The following is a 23835-nucleotide window of genomic DNA, read 5'->3' as shown; positions in this document are numbered from 1 at the left end:
GATAAATGTACTTTACTTGTAAACCAAGATTTGTTCTTTTTTCAAGTCAAATTTATTAAAAATCTTTAAAAGGAAAAGAATGAAGGTGTGGATGTGCAAGTCCAGTAGCAGTGCCCAGAAGGGGGGCACTGCTACTGGACTTAGAAGTAGGCGAGCCAAGACCGGCCCCTCCCAGCTCTCTCTGTGCACAGCCACAGACAGGAGTCTCTCCTAGATGTCCGGCGGCTGGGCAACACACAACATACTCTGGTTACTGATCATAGATTCTACAGTCTACAGTTTTCTTTACCCAAGCTGGTGTCACTTGCTGATCCTGACATAAACGAATTCTCAGGAACAAGTCTGACGGTGTCTCATACCCTCAGACTACACACACTACTAATTCAGATCCAACACTTTAACTTTAATCTGGAAAGAAAACAATCCTGATGTGTCAGGTGTCGCTCTTTTTGTGTGTGTTCAGATACAGAAGAAGTGTGCAGCTGTGCTTTAATAGTGCACCCTTTCAGCCGCCTGCTACTCCTGAATATGAAATATTTTGTCTGTCTGTCTGTGTGTCTGATGCTTTCAAAGCACCGTCGTTCACATGCTTTTATCTTTTATGTGCTGCTCTGCTTCTGTTTTTTTTTTTTTTACTTACGGCAGCTTCCACCCACCATTCAGCACACATCACATTTAACCTTTCTATATCCTCATTTGATTTTACATTTTTACATCCATCTCCCTCTCTCTCTCTCTCTCTCACACACACACACACACACACACACACACACACTCACTCTTGCAGTTTCCCTCTCTGTCTCTCACACACTCTTGCTTTCTCACTGTCTCTCTCTATCTATCCCACACACACACACACACACACACACGCACACACTTATGTACACACACTGTCTCTCTGACTCTCTCAGTTTTCGACCCTCCTCAGTCCTCCTGTTTTTTTTCAGTACACCTCTCTCTCTCTCTCTCTCTCTCTCTCTCTCTTTATCTCAAACACACATACTTACACTGTACTTTATTTATCTCTCTTACTTTCCCCTTCTTTTACACACAAACACTAAATTTTTCTTTCTTTTTGCTGTCTTTCTTAAACACACACCTACACTAAGTTCATCTCTCTCTCTTTCAATTTCTCTTAAAAGCATGTTACTTTTTTTCTTGCTTTTTTGCTCTCTCTCCTCCTGAAAAAACACATACACACACACACCTACACTTACTGTAGTTCATCTACCTCTCTCTCTCTCTCTCTGTCTCTCTCTCTCTCTCTCACACACACACACACACACACACACACATCCATGCACACATTGTCTGTCTCTTTCTGTCCTTCTGTGTTTTCATCCCTCCTTAGTCCTTGAGTCCTTTTTCCATACACTCCTGCACTTACTCTCTCTCTCTCTCTCTCTCTCTCTCTCTCATTCCATTTCTGTCCTCCCACTCTGCTCTTCATGTGAAGTCCCTCACTCTCCTCTCTGGTCTTCCTGTGTGACCTCCAAACTTCCATTTGAAGCACAGTATCAACTCTCCGTGTGGGTGTCTTCCATACTTCACGTTGCACTTTGTATTTCCATCTTACATGCACACACACGCACGCACACACACACACACACACACACCCTGACCCTACAGCCTGCCAGAAACAGTGGGGTAGGCGGAAGACGAGAGAGATAGAGGGAGAGGATGTAGGTGTGGAAAGAGATTGGGGTGGGGGTGGGGAGGGGTGTTATAAATAGAGCTCAGCTAGAAAGGAAAGATAGTATTTAATTACAGCTGAGCCCACGACACGACATCAGGAGAAGAATGGCTAAATGGTGTCTGTGCCTGCAGAATGTGTGTGTGTGTTTGTGTATGAAGTATGAGATATGAGGGATGTGAGGCTGCACATGTGGGTGACCCTGTTCTTCATGGCGTTAAAGGAGAAACGCAGCATTGTTGTGCTCTATTAATAATAAAATGTGGCTGTGCAGAGCTGGAGCCTTCCGCATTTGTTAGTGTAACATAACTATCCGCAGTGGGAAGCTCGCATGGTGACTTGCTCTTCCTCCACACACACTTGCCTTTATTGCAAATATCTTTGGAGAGACAGAGATAATATGGCATTTTATCAGGCTGTCAATAATAATGCGAGGTCTCGCTGCAGCACAGAAATGGGATGTTAGGTTGGGCTCTCTTAGATGTTAGATTAGAACTCAGCATTGATTTCTGCTTTTAGGAAAAGTACAGTATACTGTGTGTGTGTGTGTAAAGACTACAGTGGTGTTATGTAACGCGCATGCACACAGAAATGGTGGAAAATGGATGTGCATTATTATCACTGATGTGCCGTCCTCTGTAGCCGGTAAAGAGTTTTTTATGGATTCACTAATTCTTCATGGTCTGGATGTTTTTATACACACACATATATATAAAACATTAATGCCGGCACGGTGGCTTAATGGTTAAGTTTCATGTTTTTATTGAAAATTATTGTCATATGCACAGAAACATGTTTCCCCAGTACAATGAAGTGCCACAAAAATACCTATAGTTATACAATAGGATAGGTAAAAAATATAACAAGAGAATAGATTTATTAAAAAACAGTTTGTGAAAAAATATTTCTACAATGAGTGTGAAAAAGTGTGTGAAAAGTCTGCAAGTTAGCACTGCTAACTTCGATTTTGGGTTCGATTCCCACCTCAGGTCTTTGTGTGCATGGAGTTTGAATGTTCTCCACGTACATAGTGGGTGTCCTCCAGTTTCCTCCTACAGTCTAAAAACATGTAGATTAGGCTACGTAGCGTTCCCAAATTGCCCGTAGTGTGTGAATAGGCGTGTGAGTGTTGACCAGAGGTCCTATCACGGTTGTAAAAATGGGAATAAATACTGTACAATGGTCACCACTGGCCACCACGGTCTCTAGATGGATGGATAACATTATTAATCTGCTTTGAATTTTTATTTTACAGTCATTTGTTCTGTAAAATAATTTTTCCAATTAAACTTAAACATTCACACTTTTTAGTTTTACTCTGTAGCTACGTTTACGTGGGCAAAATTTCTTCAATTCGATTGCACTCCTTCCGATTAGAGATTCCAACTTTACTGTTTACGTGGACGCTGATGTGATAAGATGTCTGCTTACGCACTCAAAGTATTTAATATACCTTTTGACTCTATTTCTTTTTACTAGAAATTTTACAGAAATGGACATTTTTTTTCTCCTATCTTTTTGTTTAGGTTAGGTTTTCTTTTTTTTCTATTAAATCCTGCCTTCTGCGTTAGGATTGGTTACAAGAATTCACCCAGCCAGTGAAAAAGAAGTAAAGACTGGAGGAAGAGAGTTGTTCCGGCATGGAAGCAAAATTTCCCTTATAGAAACTCATATGGTGCATGTAAATGCACCATATGTTAAATAGCACTTTTCCTTCTCTTTTCTTCACCCTGGTTTGTACATGGCAGGACAAAATGCCACACACTGATATTGAATCAGAATTAGGTAAGAGGTACAGTATGTGTAATTTGTTACTGCACAGTTGATACAGAAACCTACACACTCCTGTTAAAGCATCAGGTTTTCATGATGTAAAAACTGCAATCATGATAAATCATGTCAGACTTTGTTTTTTTCCAGTCTCAAATTCTTTATAGCATCTAACAAAATTCATGTGACAAACAAATCAGGGAAGTAAAGAGAGTGAAAGTGCCAGTGCTGTCTGGCTCGGGGGGATGAAATACTTTCACTCCTCAAAATCACAGTGATAATAATCACACCAGCTCGTGTGTGCAGATGAGGGCACACAGCGCTTCCCTTTGATTGTGTTACTCTGTCCTGCCACGCAGCATGAGGAAGATGTGGTGGCTGAGGAAGCGCATGTTTCTCTTCACCCCCTGTGGGTGGTAGATGACTTGTAATGGGGTAGAGTTAAGGCAAGAACAAATTGGGGAAACTATAGAGAGAAAAGAAGAAAAAATAGATTTTTAAATATTAAATCAAAAACGGTTTGGATTCTTCTTGAAATTAAACTCCTATCTCGTAACTCGCTCTTTACAATGATCCCCATGAAACATTTGAACAGTCATTTTTTCACCCTAATCTGTCTCCATCAAATTCGCGTACAGTCCCAAGGCAGTATAACACACAGAGGAGTGCTATCTGCCTTCTTCTGCACACATGAGCTCACAGCCGCCAGAGATCGCCCACGAGTGTCTATGATTGACAGGGCGAGACAGCATACACCATTTGTCTCACACTTCTGGCCATAGTTGGCTCTGTCATTGTTTAATATACAGTAAATTAAATTGTACAGTTTGTCACAGAAGTGCCTTCACTTTTTTATTATTATTTTTTTATACATACATGAGCAGTCACACTTCTTTTTTTTTTCCTCGCTACCTTTCAAACATTACTGACAACAAGTAGTTACAGTCCAGAATTTATTATGAGGCCATCTGGTGGCTGCAGACAGTAAGGACTGATTAAATTTATCAGGTGCAGCCGGCTGTTCAGATTTGTTTTGCTTCAATTTGTAAACCTCCAGTGATCTTTTTTGCGGATAACAAAAAGGGAGCTGATGTGATCCAGTTAAGGGGAACGTTTCAATCAAAGGATGCACCAAAGCCAGAGGGCTCCCGACCCACCTAGAGGTTTTCATTTAGAGTGTTTCGAAATGTTTTATTATTTTTTTATTTACCTCAGAGGGCCTTGACACTGACAAACAACTATCTTTTAAACAAAAGGTTGAATTTTGGCATGCAATTTTAAATGTTTTCTTTAAGAGGATGAGAAACATCCATTTTTCTGTCTATCAGTGAAGTGAACCTTGCATGAACCTACCCCAGGAGGATCTAATGAATACATATCAGGTAAAAGATTATATAAAAATACAGCTTACATGGGTGCAGGGTGTATTTGTGACTGCCTCAGGATAACAATTACTGTTGAAGAGAATTTACTCAGTTAGAGCAGTCTTACAATAAAGTATTTATATGTCAGACCTAAATCATGTCTTTCATAATTTTTTGTCAGGTGAGTGACACCAGGGAAGCGCTAGTTTCTGGAGCTAAGAGACAACCATGACCATTTATAACGCCTTATGATTTTTGAGATCGCTGAAGTTTGTATCTGGGCCAGTAGTGTCTCGGGGGGGGCTTTAGAGCAGCAGACAACCAAGTTCTCATAAGAAAACAGAAGATACAGCAAAACTTAAAAACAACAAACACCAGAATCACTAAACACATCACAAATGTTTTAATTAAAACGATTAATCCACACAAAGTAAAATTAAAACTTAACTTGTTATTGGAGCCAAAGAACTCACTCCTTGGGTCCTTTTTCATTTTCTGAATAATTTTTGCCCTTTATGGGCTTGCTTTTACTTCACTTTTTTATGGATTTGTGTACTTATGTGTAAATTTCAGGGCAGTTGTGGTTAGCACTACTGTATGTCCTCGCACCTTCAGGGTTTGTGTGCATGGTGGGTTTCCTCCTGGAACTCAGGTTTTCTTCTACAGTGACTGATTGTCCAGGGTGTACCGTGTCCCGTGCCTCTGCAACTCTGTATACAGTAGGACAATCAGTATAAAATTTATGAATGTATTACATTTCAACTGTAGGAGTGGATATCAGTTAAGAATCTTTGATATCAGTACAGAACCATACTTTCACTTTGAACCAGTTACTGGATAATACTCAATTTTTAACAGAAAGAACATTTAATGACACATTACAGTAAATATATTTAGTGTAATAATCAAACCTGTTTCATAACATACGGTGGGGCAAAAAAGTATTTAGTTAGTAAAATATTAATTATTAATCTGTTTATGACATCATAGTATAACTTGTCTGTTTTAACACTTTGGTTTTATGTTTTGGTAACTTGGCCATTTTACAACATAAAACATAATTAATCTGTTAACCACAACTTGAAGTCTGTTAATGTAATAAAATCATTAAAAATAATATATGTAAAAGCCAGAATCAAACTGCTGTATCTATTCAACCACTATTTACATTTAGCTTTTGATTTTGCTTGCTTTCTCAAGCAGTAAATGATTGTTACACTTAAACGATATCTGAAGTAATTCATGGAAAAAGTCACTTTCATTTAGTAAGGAACGCTGCAAAAATTGCCCAAATCTTTTTTCACTAAATGTTACCTGTTAAAACCCTAGTTATAGGGCACTTTGCAGTATTTGTAAGGAAGACTCTGGTGCTGGAAATTTTGAAAGGAAGGTTTTGTAAGATTAGGTGGACCTGAATGGTGAGATGAAGTCCATTCCTCTCGCAGTCGAACACTTTCTGCTCTTAACTTTATTCAACACACATTCAAGTAGATCACATGTATTTGGCATCAAGGCTGATCAAATGGAGCCATACTTTTGGTCGCTTAGAAATTTTTTAAACGAATGCACCAAATTTCTTAATGTAGCACACACACCTGCTTGAGCCCTGTCTTTGGGCATTGTAATAAACACGCTGCATGCTTATTAACTCGCCGACGCTGAGGCATACATTCCTGCATAACAGCATGTGATAAGATTTGCAACAGTTTGGACACAACGGACCATGAACCTAATGAAAGTTTCCCCTTACATGCCTGACGTACGTAGTTGCTATGTCTTGATTCATGTTTCTTCAGAAAGCGCAGAATGTAGTTTCCATGGGAAAATGAGAGGATCTGAATTAGTGTGTTTGACAGCAGCTGGCCTTGCTTTTGCAGCCCAGAGCATTTAGATGCTAATGTGAATCAAAACCCATTCACGGTGCTAAAGCACTAACACTTTTCCACATGGAATGAATCATATTTCTCTTAACATTACAGAGAGGAAGATGAGTATCTTTGGGGAAAGAATAGGAATTTACGAGAAATCTGTGAAGTTGTGGACCATGCAGTTATCAGGCTTTGATGTGGAGCAAAAACCCAGTATGTAATAAAAGCACATGCAATATGCCGAGATCAGACAAGTCTTATGTAAGCTTGAGGAAGGTGCTTTCTCTCTCTCTCTCTCTCTCTCTCTCTCTTCACACTCTATTACAATAGACCAGTACAGCAGAATATTAAGTAGGTATTTCACTGTCAGTCATATCTGTAATCACGCAATCTCAAGTTCTCATCAAGCAATCACACAATCTCAAGGTTTTGGATTTATGGTGCTTTCACACCCATTTCATTTTTGTAGTCTTAATCAGAGTAAAACTCCGCTTTGTTGTTTGGTTTGTTTGGGAGTGTGTGCACTTGGAAACCTATGCTTATAAAACAAAATTATTCATCTGCCAAAAATATGTAGATGGACAGAGAACACGAAGACTGAGCCACATAAGTTGTTACATAATTCAAGAATAAAAACATTTTTACAGGCATAACTGCCTGGTGTTTTTCCCTTTGGGTCAATCTGTCCGAATATTCGAAACACCTCACGTGTCTGCAGCGCCGTGTGTGTCTCACGTTTTTATTATTATAATAATAATTATTATTATTATTATATAGGAGCTTACAACTTACCATGACTTACAAACTACGCTATCAGACAGTGATATCGTATTTAAAAAATGTTTGTTTTTTAAATACATATAAATAGGAATACTAATTAACTAATTAGAGACTAATTCAGAGATTCCATTAGCCTTCAGTTTAAAAAAAATACTCTTACAGATGAAAAAAAAAAATCACTGATGAATCTGTGCTCTAAGAATTTTTTTTTTTTTTTTTTGTTAATGGACACATAACAATCATAATGCCATAAAGGCCGTCTCTACACGTTTGTTTCCCTTCACATTGTAAGTGAAACCTTCTCACACACATGTCACAAGACTTGTATATTTATCTTTTACTTACTACTTACAAAGTTAGCCAGTTCAATCTGCTGACCGTGACAGCCCTAATTTACCTTTGTGCAAAACACTACAGTACACCAGCATTACAGCTTTTCACTGCACTGATCCAGTACGTCCTTCATATCGTCACAAACAAATCAGCGTTGCTATCTCGTGTTATTCCACACCCACATCTGTTTTGGTTAGATTTTAAGCTGTGAGCTTTTTTTCTTTTCTTATTTTTTTGAGAATGTGTCGAGTGTGTCTTTTTAAAAATTTAGTAACTTACTGTGAGCCATGTTCCATCATTTCTGTGACAAACTTATGTTGATTTGTCATCTGTTTGTTTTTGCTGTCTGGACTTTAATTTGATCTCTCTGTCCATTTCTGTCCCTCACTTTCTCCGCCTGTCTCCCGTCACTCTCCCTGTCTTTGTCAGACTGCACTCATTTTCTAGTCTCTCCACCATCACTCATCGCTCTCATGCCTCGTTCGGCAACAACCATCCGAGCGCTCATAGCTTCAGTCATCATCAGTTCTGCTGCACCTCGAGGCCAAGTAAGCTCGAGCCTTCTCCTGCTGCCTCTCTCATCAATGTCACAGCAAGGTAAGGGCAAATCACTTTCACCCTGCATCACTTACAGTCTGTACGTGTGCTTCCATATATGTGTTTAACACAACGAATATAAAGGTAATGTGGTCTCATTAGTACTGCGTGTTTTGAGGTTCTTCATACTTCCTGCATTTCTACTGTACATACGTATAAAGAATGTAAAAGGCAAAAAAAAAATTCCATGGCTGCTTTCATTTATTCTGATTCATCACCTGAGTTAAGTCACTCTGTAAAAAATGTGCAAAGTGCACACTCCATGCTAAGAGTTCCTGGTTTGCAGAGAGAAAGAAAAAAATTATCATATTAGAAATCACATTAGTTCTGCTGCAAGGAGTCATAAAATTCCAGAATATCCTCTGGTAGAAACACATCTAAAGTTCCTAGTTCCTGTAACAAAAGAAATAGATGGGAATTTTTAAGCGCATTTATCAGGTCAGACACTGAAGTTGGACAAGGTGGCCTTGTCAAGCTCTTCTACACCAAACTCGCTCATCCATGTCTCTATGGACCTTGCTTTGTTCACTGGTGCACAGTCATGTTGGAACAGGAAGTGGCTGTCCCCAGACTGTTCCCACAAAGTTGGGAGCATGAAGCTGAAGCGTTGGAGGTAAGGAGACCAGCCCAACTCCTGAGAAACAAACCCCACACCAGTTCGAACATGACTGTGCACCAGTGCACAAAGCAAGGTCCATAAAGACATGGAGTTGTGGTTTGACTGATCTGCACAAAGTCCTGATCTCAACCTGATAAAACACCTTTGGGATGAATTAGAGCGGAGACTGCGAGCCAGGCCTTCTGGTCCGACATCAGTGTCTGGTCCGACATCAGTGTCTGACCTGCACTTCTGGAAGAATGGTAAAGAATGAATATAAGCACGTCCCTAAACCTTGTGGAAAGCCTTTTCAGAAGAGGTCAAGCTGCTACAGCTGCAAAGGGGGCGGGGCCAACATCATATTAAACCTTATGAATTTAAAATTGGATGTTACTCAAGTTCATATGCATGTAAAGGCAGGCGAGCAAATAATTTTGACAGTATAGCGTATCTTAGTCAAATACTGCTCCCCATGCTTTTTCGGTTTCCCTGTCAGCCCTATCCTATCTCCTTTTACCCTACTCCAGTGCTGTTTTGTTTTTTTTGTACAGGAAGTTCCTTCCTTCATTTCACACCAATCCTAATTCCACTTCCACTGCAGTATTGCCTTAACATTTTTAATACACAAACCATTGATTCATCTCTCCTTAAGTCATTGTCCGTTTCTCATCATTCCTTTATTTCACTTTTCATTCCTCTTTACGTGTGAGAGTGACGCTTTAGAGGAGACAGGAACTCGTCTACTTCAGCTGTGTACAGTATGAAGAAGAGGACTGCTGCGTCAGAGTGAGATGAAGCGTAGTAATATATTCATCTTTCAGACACTATATGAAATCTGTAAGAGGCAGAAGAGCATTGCAGGAACGTCAGCGAATCAATCATGTGCAGAAAATGTGTGAGACGGGGAGACTGCGAGCACTTCCTGATTACCAGTAATCATTTCTGATTGCAGATTTATGCTTTCTTATATCTCCACCTTTGTTCTTTCTCGAGCCACCTTCTTCTAACATACACCAGCATGATTTGTGGGACAGTAAAGATAAATAAATAAATAAATACAATAAATAAATAAGTCGCTGATAACATTACCATTATGCTCTTTACCTGCTTACTGACATGATGTGTCCGGCTTAAAAATACACACCAGAATAGAACTAGACATTAGCACAATCCAGGCGGAGAAAAAGAGGAAAAAGCTGTCTTATTTGCTGGACCCTTTACAATATAATCTCATGAAAGTCTCTGTGAGCAGGGAGCAAGCGAGTGTAAAAGTATGTGTCCTCGTTAACCCTTCTAATAGTTCAGGATAGAATAGAATAGGCAACATTTCACAATTCTTTTATGTGGCTATTTACGTATCGATTTAAAAAAATATTTATAATTAATATAATAAAGAAATATATATATATATATATATATATATATATATATGTTGCATTTGAGGTGGAAATCTTTTTTGCTGTTCCACTATGATCCTGCAGGTGGTGCACGCTATTCACACTGTGTGGATTTAATAGTTTATTATAATAAAAAAAATTATAAAAATTCTGTGTGGTAGGAACAAATTATTTGCTAAGTTTTATACTTTATAATTTAATACTGAATCGGGATATTTATAAAATTGGGATACTACCAGAATCGCAGTAGAAATCAAATCATATTGCGATAGTATCGTGATAATATGGTTTCGGGAGGTCTCTGGTAATTCCCGTCTCTAACCATAACATAACATAATGTATAATATAATATAATATAATATAATATAATATAATATATTAAACGCAGCGTGTTCAAGTCAGGACTTAGAATTTATATAGAATATAAAATTTGTTGTGAATAAAGCTGTGAAAAAAATATTTCATTAACAGAGGACAATACACAGTATGGTGATGAGACATAAAAAAACAATTTCTCTCTCATTTACTTCATAGCAGCTACAAACAGTTACACGATCCTAACACTGGAGGCTTTTTCTTAAATAAACTTCTCCTTACAGAAAATCATTTTTGGTTTTGGTTTGTTAAAACCATCATGTTTATTTTCAGTCTTAGATTCTTATTATGGCCTAGAACTCACTCACACTGGATGTAACCAGCTGGTTTCAGTAGTTCAGCAGGTACACTGATAAAATCTGCATTGACCCCAGAGGTATTGTAATGCTTCAAGTCTGACATCTAGTGGCCATTTTCCACACCAAGTTTGTTTTTCTATGAATTTTTCCATTTTATGTAAAAACTGGTGTTGAATTCATTGTCTGTTTTTCTGTGTTGTGTTGTTCTTGTCATTATTTCTCCTCATGATATTAATGTTTTCCTTTTTTTCACATGATATGAATGTTCTCTCTGTCTCACTTGCTGATCTTTTCACCTTGGTGAGCAGAGAGGAGGAAGATGAGTTGGACATTGACTCTTTGCATATGTTCTGTTGCACCGGCTCTGTATGCAGCTGTCCCTCTTCTTTGTAAACTTCATTAAGGATGCAACATGACAGGAATTTTTGTCTCTGTTTCATCACTGCACTGAATTGACATTCATGGACCTGCTGAGAAGAGAAGCTTTCTCTGACTGTACCGCGTTCCGCTAAGTGACACTGCTGAAGAGAGAATGCGCATCTGTGGATTCATATCACCCTGGAGATTCTGATCTATTCCTAGCTTTCCAGTCATGATCATTAAGGGTGAGCAATGCTCGAACATGGTCTTGCATCAACAGTGTCAGACTTCGGGAGAGATTCAGACTGGTTGACTGGGTTTTTATTTTAGGCAACAAAGCAGGATTGACATGACAATAAAAATATTTATTCGTGTTGACTAATATCAAAGTTAAGCTCTAGTTAACAGATTGAAAGAACTACTTTACTTTTCTTGTAAGTTCATAGAAACTAAACATGTTTTGTCTAAAATGAAAAGTCATTGTGTTTTATGTTACACATTTCATGGCTGGATCAGTTTACATGCACATGGTTTTCGTGACTTTCCAGATTAGATCTTTGTGTATGTTAAGTAATAACTCACAATCTAATGCTATTCGTTTCAATGATTTTAATGCCGTTCATAAATCAAGGAAGTGTAATTCTGTGCTGTTTGGCAAACCATGTATTACTATGTCAGACAAAAAAGTATTGTAATTTGTTACACAAGCTATACAAGAAACGATCTGCACCACCTTAATTGTATGGATGGATTGTTTACATTTTGTTGCCTGAATCTTATGTATAATCGAAAGGATTTATCATTTGAACTTGTACTGAATTTATCCTGGTCCATTTATGAACATGCTCCTTAATATTGCTTGACAGGAAAAGCGGCAAAATTAATCTTTGCTGGAGGTAACGACTAACTGACAAAATACTTAACCTGAACTTCAGCCTGTGCTTAAATGCTTGGCACCGCATGGGTACTAAATGTTCTGTAACTTAGTGAACTGTAGATGCATTTGTTATTTCAAAGCTTATTTTTGTCTCATCTGTCCATAAAATCAGGTTCCAGAATCTAGTGAAGTCCAAAACGGCTTTGCTTTGGTACACGTTTAAAATAGTTTGGTGGTCAGTTGTGTGTGTGTGTGTGTGTGTGTATATATATATATATATATATATATACACACACACACACACATATATATATATATATATATATATATATAGTTTTTTTTTTTTTTTTTCTTTGTGACCAAATTTTAGTCTTTTAACATATTAAATACTCTTTCCTTTTCGCTCTAGCAGTGGATGTACACTACCACTTAAAAGTTTGGAATGACTTGCAAATTTCTAAGCTTTTGTTTAGTTATTTATTTTCTACATTCTACAACAATACTGGAGATTGCAAAAAACACATGGAATTAGGTAATCATGTAACTTCAACAGTTGTTATTTTAAAACTTTCTGGAATAGTTCTGGCAAGAACCGTATTGTCAAGTGCATTTGCAAAACCTATCAATCACCATGATGGAACTGGCTCTCATGAAGACCTTTCCAGGAAAGCAAGACCAAAACTTACCTCTGCTGCAGAGAAGTTCATTTAGAGTTACCCAGCCTCAAAAATCACCAATTAACAAACAGCACCTCAGATTATGAAGGAGTATAAGTAGCGGATACAATATCAACCAAGATTATTGCATATTTTGGACGCTTTCAGCATTGCTTTACAATATGAAAAGAAATAAAAATCAGGAACGAGTTAGAAAGTCATCCCAAACTTTTGAGCAGTAGTGTATACGCTTTTATTTTGAAATATTTAATATCAAAACAATTTCTGTGATTTATGAAGGTCAACCTAATTTAGTTTTATTTTATTTGTGTATTCTTTAATGCGTCCCACAGAAAGAAAAAAAAACATCAGCTAACCAGAACATCAACTCACTAGATGTTTTTTTTTACACTACTCTCTGTGGTGTAAAAGTCTCAGAAGATTAGAAGTTTTTAAAATGCTTAGCCCTCCCTGTCTGACAGCAACAAAGTCAAAGTCACTGGGTTTACATTTTTCCCAGCGCTTAAAAGTTTGCTGTGAATATTAACTAAAGCTTTTATCCCGTGCCTGTGTGATTGTATGCACTGCACTGCTGCCAATTTTTGGGTGAATTATACCAGCAAGAGAAGCACATATTGGTTTCCGAAATGGTTTTGGTTTAAAAATATAAGATTCAGCTTACTGTCTTATCTAACATACAAAAAAACCCTGCAAACTACAGTGGTAAAGTAAAGCCTTTAGATAATAACCTTTGTTTCCATGTCTGTCTCTCTCTTACTCACTCCCCCAGACACACACACATACTCTATAATGACGAAGAGCATGTAATTAATACCTGTACCTGTCACTGACAAACTCTTTTTAATGCAAGTGTCTGAACTGAAGTGTGTGTATTTAGCTCCACCTCTTGACACACACACACCCACTATTCCAGCATGAACTCAGGAAAAGAAAAAACACTTTTCACTTGTCTTTCTGTCGCTCTGTCCTTCTCTCTATCTTTCACTATATCACTTCATGGGGTGTGTCACTTTTGTTCGGATTGTTCTGAAAATACCATCTGAGGAATCTGAAACATTCAGCTGAGTTTTGAATAAATGTGTGTGTATAAGGTGTGCGAGTACGTAAGTGTGCAGAGTAACACACTGGACTGATCTGAATGGAGACTCTTGTTAACTCAACATGATGGTAAGTGTTTTACTTTTGCCAGTCCTACTGCGTTCATTTAAACTTCTTCGCTGGTACCCCAGGAAGACAATCACTGATGTTTATCTCCTTTGAATGCAGACCTTTTGTTTAAGGAATTTGTTTATGAAAGTGCAACTAGTATCTGTGGCAGCATCTGCATGGGTACAAAGTTTCAGCTCATAAAAATAAGTTTTATATACTGTCATGTGAAGGAGTACTTTTTTCACTGGTAAAAGATATAAAAGTTATCATTTTATTTAAATACTACTTCCTTATCAGTGTGTTTGCGTGTGTGTGGGTGTACATACTCCATTATATAAACGCAAAGACCAAACCCTTGACCGACGTCAGCTGTAGTCTGTGCTTGAGACAGCAGTAAAGAATGTATTAAAGTAGTGGAGTGAAGAAAAGAATGTGATAATCAGTGGGTGTAGCTTTTGTATTTTAAGTGTGTGTGTTTAAATGTTTTTGCGCATAAGGCACTGACTGACGCGTGTCACCAAACTTAAGGTATGAAATATGCAGAATAATGTACCTCGCTTTGAGGTACCACTAAACTGTCCTGTCTAAAAAAAAAAGGTTGAAGGTAAAATTAAATTCTATCAATTATATGTGAAACAAGTTATTCAAATAATCGTTTAAAGGAATTTACAATTTTACAATTTTGAATAGGATTTTCTTTTAAATAATATATAGAATATGTGGCATAATGATTAAGATTGTGATTGCTACATTGCAATTGCTAATTTACCAGCAGCACTGTCACTTTGCACCTCCTTAGTTGGTGTTTCGATTCCCACCCTGTGTGCATGGAGTTTAAGTATTCTCCCTGTGCTTGCCTCCCAAAGACATGCAATATAGTGGTATTTCCAAATCACCTGCAGTTTTTGAGAATTTGTGCTTTTTGCTGTGGGTGGGTTTGCTACCCATTCAAGGTGTCCCCTGTCTTGTGCCCTTGTGTTAGGCACCAGACCACCCGTGACCTAACACAGGACAAGTGGTATAGATAATTGAGGGATAAAGTCTATAAACTTATTGTCTTTGACTGTTGTTTCAGCCATAACGTCAACTCCATATAACATTAACTCATGTCATGGCACCCAAGGCTTACCCGTGAAAAGCCAAAGCAGCACTTAACAAAAAAGTCAATGCTGGCCATAATCAAAACACGGGGGTCCAGCAGGCAAAGAGCCCAAGTCCACCTCAGCCTCCAAACTCCAAACAATCTAATGGAGCAACCATGTGATGCACTGGACAAACAAGCCCACAGCACCCAAAGGATACGCTGCCAACTTCCTGGTGCCAGACAGCACAGCACCTCCGCCCCCCCCCCCCCAGAGGTCTTGTGGAGTCATGCCCCGAGGAGTCAGAACCTACACAATACTGGGCATAATGTTTCCCCTGATATTTACCTAAATTATAGTGTTAAACTCTCATACTTTGTGAATGGTTATACAGGAGCTCTTCTGAGGGTTCACTGTTGGTATCATAAAGTTTTTATCAATAACTCATCTCAAGACTTGATTGTAGATTAATTATTGCCTACAGATTAATTATTCAACAGCACAATGACTCCAATATCAATAATCCAGGTCAGCATGGCGTGTCAAAACCACACCATGATAAAAATCCATGTTTTGCCATGGCCTTCTCACTCCATATTCATATTTAAATGGATTCTTGTGGTAAACATGTGACAACATGAAAATCACGACGGTAGCTCAAAGACCAAAGGTGTAAAGGACTTTAAAACCTCGATAATAAAGTCTTTAATGTAATGTTTGTTTTTATATCCTTGTTCACTTGTTTATACAGTGTAGTCAGCCTCAGCCATTTAGCTTTGCACCTGTCGCCTTGCACCTCCAGGGCCTGGGTTCAATTCCCGTCCCTGCGTGCATTTGAGTTTGCTTGTTCTCCCTGTGCTTGGTGAGTTTCCTTTGGGTACTCTGGTTTCCTCCCACAGTCTAAAGACATGGTTAGACTAATTGGTATTCCCAATTTTGCCCATAGTGTGTGTATGTGTGTGCCCTGCATTGGATTGGCACCCTGTCCAGGGTGTACCCCTCCTCATGCCCCAAGTTTCCTGGGATAGGCTCCAGGCTCCCCGCGACCCTGAATACAGGATAAAGCAGTATAGATGATGAGTGAGTAAGTGAGATGAGTGTTTTCTTTTGGCAGATGTTTGCACTTAGACAAATCTCTAGAAATGTCTCCTGGTTCTTTAGGCAATTAAGGAAGACACTTGTTGGTGGTATTATCTTCAGGTCAGACATCAAATAATATATAGGGTGCCAAAGTGTATAAACCAGTGTTTGCACAGAAACTATGACTGCAATAGTTTAGAGTGAAGAAAGTCACTTATGTTGCTTATTATCCGACTTTTACAGAATATTCTACCTAATTGTCCTGAAGGGTGCCAATACTTCTGGACGTGTTGTTATGCAAGGAATGTCGTACGACAAACCGTGAGCGCAATTATGATTTGGCAGAGCGTGCCAGCAGGGTGCCACTACCCCTGAAGGGCATTAACTGTGTGTATTGTAATTTGCCATTTATTACAGTGTTTCATTTATTAATGTACTGTAATAAAGTGCTGCACATTTTAACAGTCTATAAATGCTGTGGAATGTCAAAAAGAAAAGTTAGTTTCTGTTCTCACTTAAATTATAAGTAAACTTGTCATTCCTTTACCCGGGCTGTCTCTTTCTCTCTCTTTCAAAAAACAAACAAACAAAAGAAAACAGACCATGTGGGGTTTGATATTTGGATATTTGATATTTGGATATATCAGTTTCCTCCCACAGTCCAAAAACATGCAGATTACGTTAATTGGCTTGTGTGCGTGCAATTTCCCTGCGATGGATTGGCACCCTGTCCAGGGTTTACCCTGCCTTGTGCCCAAAGCCCCCAGCGACCCTGTATACAGGTTAAGTGGTATAAACAACATGTTTTGTAAATATATTTATTACTAGTCTTAGATTATGTGGAGTGCCAGTGTATGAGCTGTTGCTATAGAAACAATAACATATTACAGCAGAGCAGCACTATTAACCTATCGTTCACGTGCGTGTGCTTTTATAACACGGAAACAGTCAGATTTGAGCATTTGACTTCTGGTAATAAATGTAGTGAAGTTTTACTATATACATTATAGCATCCAAGCATGAATATCCTATTTCCTTTGTTTAAAAGGATTTATTGACACTGTCAGAAAAAATATTTTACACCCTCCGTCCTTACGCTCAAATATAATTCTGTTTCTACTGAATCTTCATATGCATCTTTGTCTCTGTCAAAATGTATTCATATACAAACTGTTTTTGTGTGTTCTTTGTATTACCTTAGCATATTTTCCTCTATATGAGGTGTCAAGTATAATGAAACCTGATATCCTCCCCAGTTTGCCTTTGTTTCTTTTTAATCCCCATGTTGGCCTTCCACTTTCATTTCTTACTGAAGTCCACCCTCTATATGGATGGCCTGGTGTTTGGACATATACAGCCTGTTCCCATTGCAACAGCTCAGCGCCATGTGAAGCATTCGTTAAAAAACTGGCTAATTTTAGCCGCCTTGCTTGCTCTTGCATAACTTGGCAGGAGAGGCAAAAAAAAACTGTGATGACACGTCATCCGAAAGCTTGTTATGTCTGTCTGTGAACTTGCGGTCTTGCATTTTTTTGTGTCATTTGCCTTGCAGATTGCCTACACAGTCATAGCTTTGATCTGTGCGGTTGATGTAAATCTGTAGTTATTTTGGTGATTTTTATTATTGTTAAATTAAAAACAAATTCTACATAAGGTAAATTCATGATTAGTGTACATTCAACATTTAGGAGCACCTTTTTCATAGGACTTGTTAAACAGGTCATAACAAGATTCCTTAACAAAACTCAACATTCCTGATGGCAAGTGATAAAAGTGAAAGTAAAATAGGGAACTTTTATAATACTGAACATCTGTTTTTAATGTGAGACTAGCTTATAAATTACATGTAGGTCTAACCTATTTCAGAAGAGATTTGTAAGGCTGTCTCAGACAGAGCCTGAAAAAAGAGCAACAGATTGACAGTCTAATGACCATTTTTTACCTTACAGGTGTTTGGCCCCAACAAACACAGCACAGTCAAAGTCACTGAGATATCATTTCTTCCTCATTATGGTGTTTGATGTGAACGTTAACTGAAGCCTTGTTTGTGTGCATAAGTGTTTGCATTGCGCTGCACTCATATGTTATACTCATATTTTCTCAACAATAAGTCGAGCTGCAGGTGTCCCTATTAAAATGGCTAGAAATTGTATATCCAAATTGACACCGAAATAGATAAATGGACGCAAAATCAAGGTTTTTCATTCCTGGTAAGCAGCTGCATTGTGAAGTGAAGAGGGCAGTGAAAAGGCCAAGGATATAAAAGAGTTCTGCATGGATGAGTGATCCAAGGCCTCTCTACAAGTGTTCTTTAACCTTGCTTACTTCTGCAAAAAAAATAAAGTGCAGCCTGCCTGAAGTATTTAGGTGGTAAACATTGTGAAAAATCATAATCAACCAAAAAAATTCTTTAAATACAGTATAACTGTTACTTGTTTTGTGACCAGTACATTTTAAAAAACAGGCTGAAAAAGAGTTTGTAGAAATGGTTGCCGTTTGCAGGCATAAACATGTTTACAAACAGGAAATGGATCGAATCAATGATCTTAAAATAAACTCTTTAGTTCATACTTGTGCTTTTGCTTATCTGTCATCTGTTTGCAAATGATTTCCCAAGGTCGCACGGAACATAGAAGTCTGTGTACAATCCTGGCAAAACACAATGTAGCGTCACCAACATTTGAAACAAAAATACATGAACATCTTTGGTTATAAAGATAGACGCCGTGTTGTTGACTAGTTTAGCCGTCTTATAAGGAAGCATGAGCCGCGTTCAAGTCAATGCAAGACTTCTAATTGTGCAGAATAACAGAAAACAGTACTTTATTTTTCTATATAACCCCCTGCTCCACTAATGCATGTATCCCAGTGTTTCACCAGTACTTGGATACTATCAAGGTAGAAAGTTTTCTCAGTTTGCCAGAGCTATGATCAGACTGCCTGCTTATCATGTGGACTGCAGGCCTCCCAGGAACTCCATCAATGCTCCAAACATATGGAAATGGCTTGGAGCAAGGTTAAGACTGTACGAGTTCCTGTAACATGCAAATGGTGTTGGTGAATTATTGTGTGTACAGTTCCTGTAGACAGAATGCAACCAGAAAGTATCCATCGATTTTCAAGTATAAGGTGTTCCACGTTAACGGGAACGACTGCAGTCGGTTCTGAGCCACCTCAAATAGGATCTACTTCTTTCAACTGCACACTCGCCAGTTTAGATTGTTTTTAAAATGTTTAGACTAATAGTCTCATCATTGTATTGTGCTTGTAGGTCTTTTGTCAAATGGTTTTATGGCTTCATTTAGAAGAAATTTCATCACAAGGCCAGATTTGACTTGAATAAACCTTGTGTGTACGAGTATGGCTATGGTATCATTCAATCATTTGTATTCTCACATATTTTATATTTCTGATTTTAATCAATATTCCATTTTTTTTAATCTAATATTGGTACAGTATCTTCAAATAATAGGACAAAACAGGCCTTTCTTTACCTGTTCTCTGGTAATTGTTCTGTCATCCATTATGCAGTGTAGCCTGAGGCTTTATAAAGTCTTTCATGGAGTCCAGCCAGAAGAATGTGGCGTTCTCGAGTCACAGCTACAGACAGTTTAATCAGTTCTGAGAATTGGTTTGGGTCGATTTTTCTTTAGTCTGAAGGCAGTATTCCTCCTACAGTACCCCAAAACATCTGCTTTGCCTCTAAATCCTCTTAGCACTTTTGTTTAGGAAAGGAAGAGGTTTAATTTTAGACACTTTTTTTTTTCTTTTATCCAAAAAGCATATTTTATGTAAGATATTTATATGGGATTCAATTTACAGCTCCAGAACTACGGCATGGGTAATACGCAGAGCTATTACATAATGCAGCATCATGCTGTTTTGAATGCTGTTTTGTTTATACTTGTTTATTGTTCTTACAATTACACCACAGAAATCATGGTGGTGCATGGCTCTCGTTGCGACTTGAGTGTGCAACTGTAATATTTGTTATATTAGTAGTCTGCTGCCAAATGTAACACTGTAAATCATTTTCACAACTCGGAATACACTCTGTACAAAACCCTAGTAACCATAGCAACTCCATCCTTTTTCTTTCTCGAAGGACTGTCTATCCTCCCACACTGGTCGCACAGCAACTGTCTCTAAGCAACTCAGATTCCTCCTTTTCTGTGTGTGTGTATGTGTGTGTGTGGGGGTGGTCAGAGAGTGTGTGTGGTAGGAGCAGAGGACTAAAACAGGTAACGGTAAAGATAAAATATGTCGTGGACACACACACACACACACACACACACACCTACAAGCATCTAATCTTTTCGAAGAATTTCTACTGATTTGTGTATTAATGTGGCTCAATAAATCTACGCCTATACTTATATCTATCCTCAGCCCTGCAGCAACCAAAAGGAATCTTTTTTTGCTTTTTTTGTTTTTGTAATTCCTTTAAACACCCCCACAAGGTCGAAATGGTCACATATTGTATTTCTTGAGTTCCTTGAGTTTCTGAAAGCAATGCAGCTGTGGTTAGGAACATCAGAGGCTCCCCAATGTGTTAGCTATATATATTAAAATCACATTTGAAGCTTTGGGAACTGATCAGTTTGAGTTTACCAATGAGGAAGTCAGGGTCAGGTAAAGAATGAATGCAATACTGCATTGCTCTCTTTAGGTAGAAAAGTATTAGTACTGTAAATCCCACTAAACCAGTATCAGCAGGTAGTTGAGCAATGGGTAATGTGGGAAACTGTTAACCAAAATCCTAAAAGTTCAAAAACCAATTAACAAAATGTAATAACATCATTGTACAAAATAAATATTGAATGTCATTGATGATTTCAATACAGGTCATGTTAATTACAGTATAATATTTTTTCCTTTAGTGGAGACAGTTCAAATTAAAATTTTATTTGTCATGTACACAACCATACACAGTATGATATGCAGTGAAATGCTTTCATGACTGTCTATGACCTCGAAAGTAAAGAGTGAATAGAAAAGGTAGATAGAAGGATGTTACTGCAATAAAAGGAAAATTGCACTAGAAGAATACAATTAAACTACAGATAGACTTTCCAATTCAAAAAAATAAATAAATAAGAATGTAAAATAAAAAAGAATTGTGATTCAATGTACAAATTTGCAGATTTACCAAAAAATAATAAAATATAATAAAAATATGAATATATGAAATATATAAATTACACAGTGTGTGCAAAGTGAAATGTATGTTATATATTTTTCCGAATACACGGAACCTCAGGATACGAATTTAATTCATCCTGGAGGCGAAAATTCATCTTGGGATACGATTTTTCCCCTAAAAAATAATGTGAATGCAGATATCTCGTTCCAGCCACGAAAAACATATTACCAACATACAAAAAAAAAAAAAGCAAAAAAATCACGTAGCTTTTGAACGCATGCAATGGTATTGTGGGTTGACTATTTAAAAACTGACAAAAAAGAATCTTTAAATTATTAAACTCGCTTTGTTTGGCTTTCCACTGAAGAAAACTTTTTCCACGAAGTGTTTTAGAACAGCTCCCGAATGTACACGCAACTTTGATTCGTTCGCTTGTATGCTGAAAATGCTTCGTATGCCGATGTAAGTTTCTTGCGAAATTTAAATTCTTAAGGCGAACATTTGTAAGGGAGGACATTCGTATGTCAAGGTTCCACTATATAATAACGAATCTAAAAGTATAAAGGAGAGGCAGAACTGCAAGTAAACTTTTAAACTGTTCTGAACAGGCAGATGCGCGGTTACCTAGACGCGTGGTTGCTAGGCGACACTGCTGTAATGGCGATGAATGCGGACATGCGCTTCGTTTAAACATTTAGGTAGCACCGGTAAAGGTATCAGGGCCAAAGACAAACAGACCCAGCCTCAGTTAACCTACTGTAAGACGCCGGCGAGAAAGAGAGACAGAGTTGGTGTTGAAAGCACAGAAGTAAAAAACATAAATCCTTGGTAAAGGCGAAGGCCCCGTTTTATTTTTAATTTCCAGAGCCCCATTTGGTCTCGAGGAAACAGCAGAGCTCTATTAGTGTTTTGTTTGTGTTCTATTAAAATGATTTGTGTAACTTCAGGAACAAATATTATTTAACAGGCTTAGCTTGTTAAACATGTTCTCCAAAAATTAGTTGAATTCCTCCCTGCATTGTATGCAGCACGCTAAAATGAAATGATCAACCGTTCACCACCGATGGAAATTTATATTTATATTTACACAGTACATGTTAAATTTCAGCCAGGCGGCCACGGCTGGAACAGCCAGTCACTCTTCCTGCCAGCCGCTCTCTCTCTCTCTCTCGCTCTCTTGTCCGTTAACACCTCACAAACACAGGAAGCCACACGGACTCAGGACATGTAAACACAGAAAAGGCAAACAGAAAAAGGGCAGAAAAAAAACCATCACAGAATGATTATAAGTTTATTACATATTGTAGTCACAGCTCCAAATATCCCAATAACTTCCTGTAATAACTCTTTCTTCTATTTTCAAATACTTGATCTACTTTGTATGCTGATAAAAGTTTCCTCTGTAAAAAGACTGGATCGTACACGGGTCTACATACAGTACCACTTATTGATAAGGACATTTATGCAGGCACATTTCTCCAGTGCATTTCATGTATTTGGAATAGTTCGAAGGAAGCAAGGAAGGAGGGAAGAAAGGAGGGAGCAAGGGAGGTACATGGACATGTGACCAGGTGGTGGTGGTGACCTCCTGACTTTCTTCATAACAGCCGAGTCGATCCAAAGCCACAAACTCATAGAGCCTTGGTGGATTATTGAACACGGGATTTCTCCAAGGGAGGTCCAGTGCTTGCTCACTAAATGGATGTGTGTGTGTGTGTATGCGTGTGTGTTTGTATGTGAGCTGGTCCGTCTATGGCTGTGGAGCAAGTTACTGTATCTACTGTAGTTGTAATGTATTACTTCCTTTTGCACTGCGAGGATGAAACCACAATTGTTTACTGTCATTGTCTTCCTGTTTTGGTGTTAAATTCTTGTGGCTAAGTGATGCTGAATTGTGTGTTTGGATATTATTTGTATTAACATATTGGAGAGATAAGATACAGTACATAATAGCATAATCCAGCACTGGACATGTACTAGTGTAGTTTAAAGGGAAGCACATTTACTGGATAAGTGCAGGAACTTGTAGGAGGAAACGACACAGGCTTGATCAGGCTTTTAGATCCACATTGCTGGAAATATGTGTCACTCCCTGCAGTCACATGCTGCAACATTTCCTGTTGCAAACCTGACATGGGCAGTGGCACTGGAGAAACAGTGACTGCCTACACACTCACATTATTCCTAGATAAGAGGACTTTGTGAGTCATAATTGTGTCATAAGTTATGTGGTATGTTAGGGAGTTGTTAATGAATTAACCGGATAGCGGGCGTGTGGTCATTTTGTGTTGCGTTTTTACGACTGTTTGTACTTATGAATCCATCGGTGTTACCCAGCAGGAAAGAAGACATGCTCCGGGGGGATGAAGCCCACAAGTGAGTTTCTGTTCAAA

At 38.2% G+C, this 23835-nt stretch overlaps 1 protein-coding gene across 7 annotated transcripts in view; it reads left to right on the top strand.

Annotated features, from left to right (window-relative positions):
- Positions 1–23835, top strand: part of iqsec2b (IQ motif and Sec7 domain ArfGEF 2b) — a 74052-nt gene that overhangs the window by 36624 nt on the left and 13593 nt on the right. The window contains exon 2 of one of the 7 annotated variants that reach the window (XM_053503691.1): positions 8238–8405. The exons of 5 other annotated variants lie outside the window; for them this stretch is intronic. In XM_053503691.1, coding sequence (XP_053359666.1) covers positions 8238–8405 — 168 coding nt within the window. Of the gene's footprint in view, positions 1–8237; positions 8406–23142; positions 23819–23835 lie in introns of those variants that run through there. One more of the 7 variants, XM_053503687.1, reaches the window with a different exon arrangement.

The sequence above is a fragment of the Clarias gariepinus genome, chromosome 9 (genome assembly GCF_024256425.1).
Source record: "Clarias gariepinus isolate MV-2021 ecotype Netherlands chromosome 9, CGAR_prim_01v2, whole genome shotgun sequence".
Taxonomy (NCBI): Eukaryota; Metazoa; Chordata; class Actinopteri; order Siluriformes; family Clariidae; genus Clarias; species Clarias gariepinus.
This window is presented reverse-complemented; position numbering and strand designations above follow the sequence as displayed.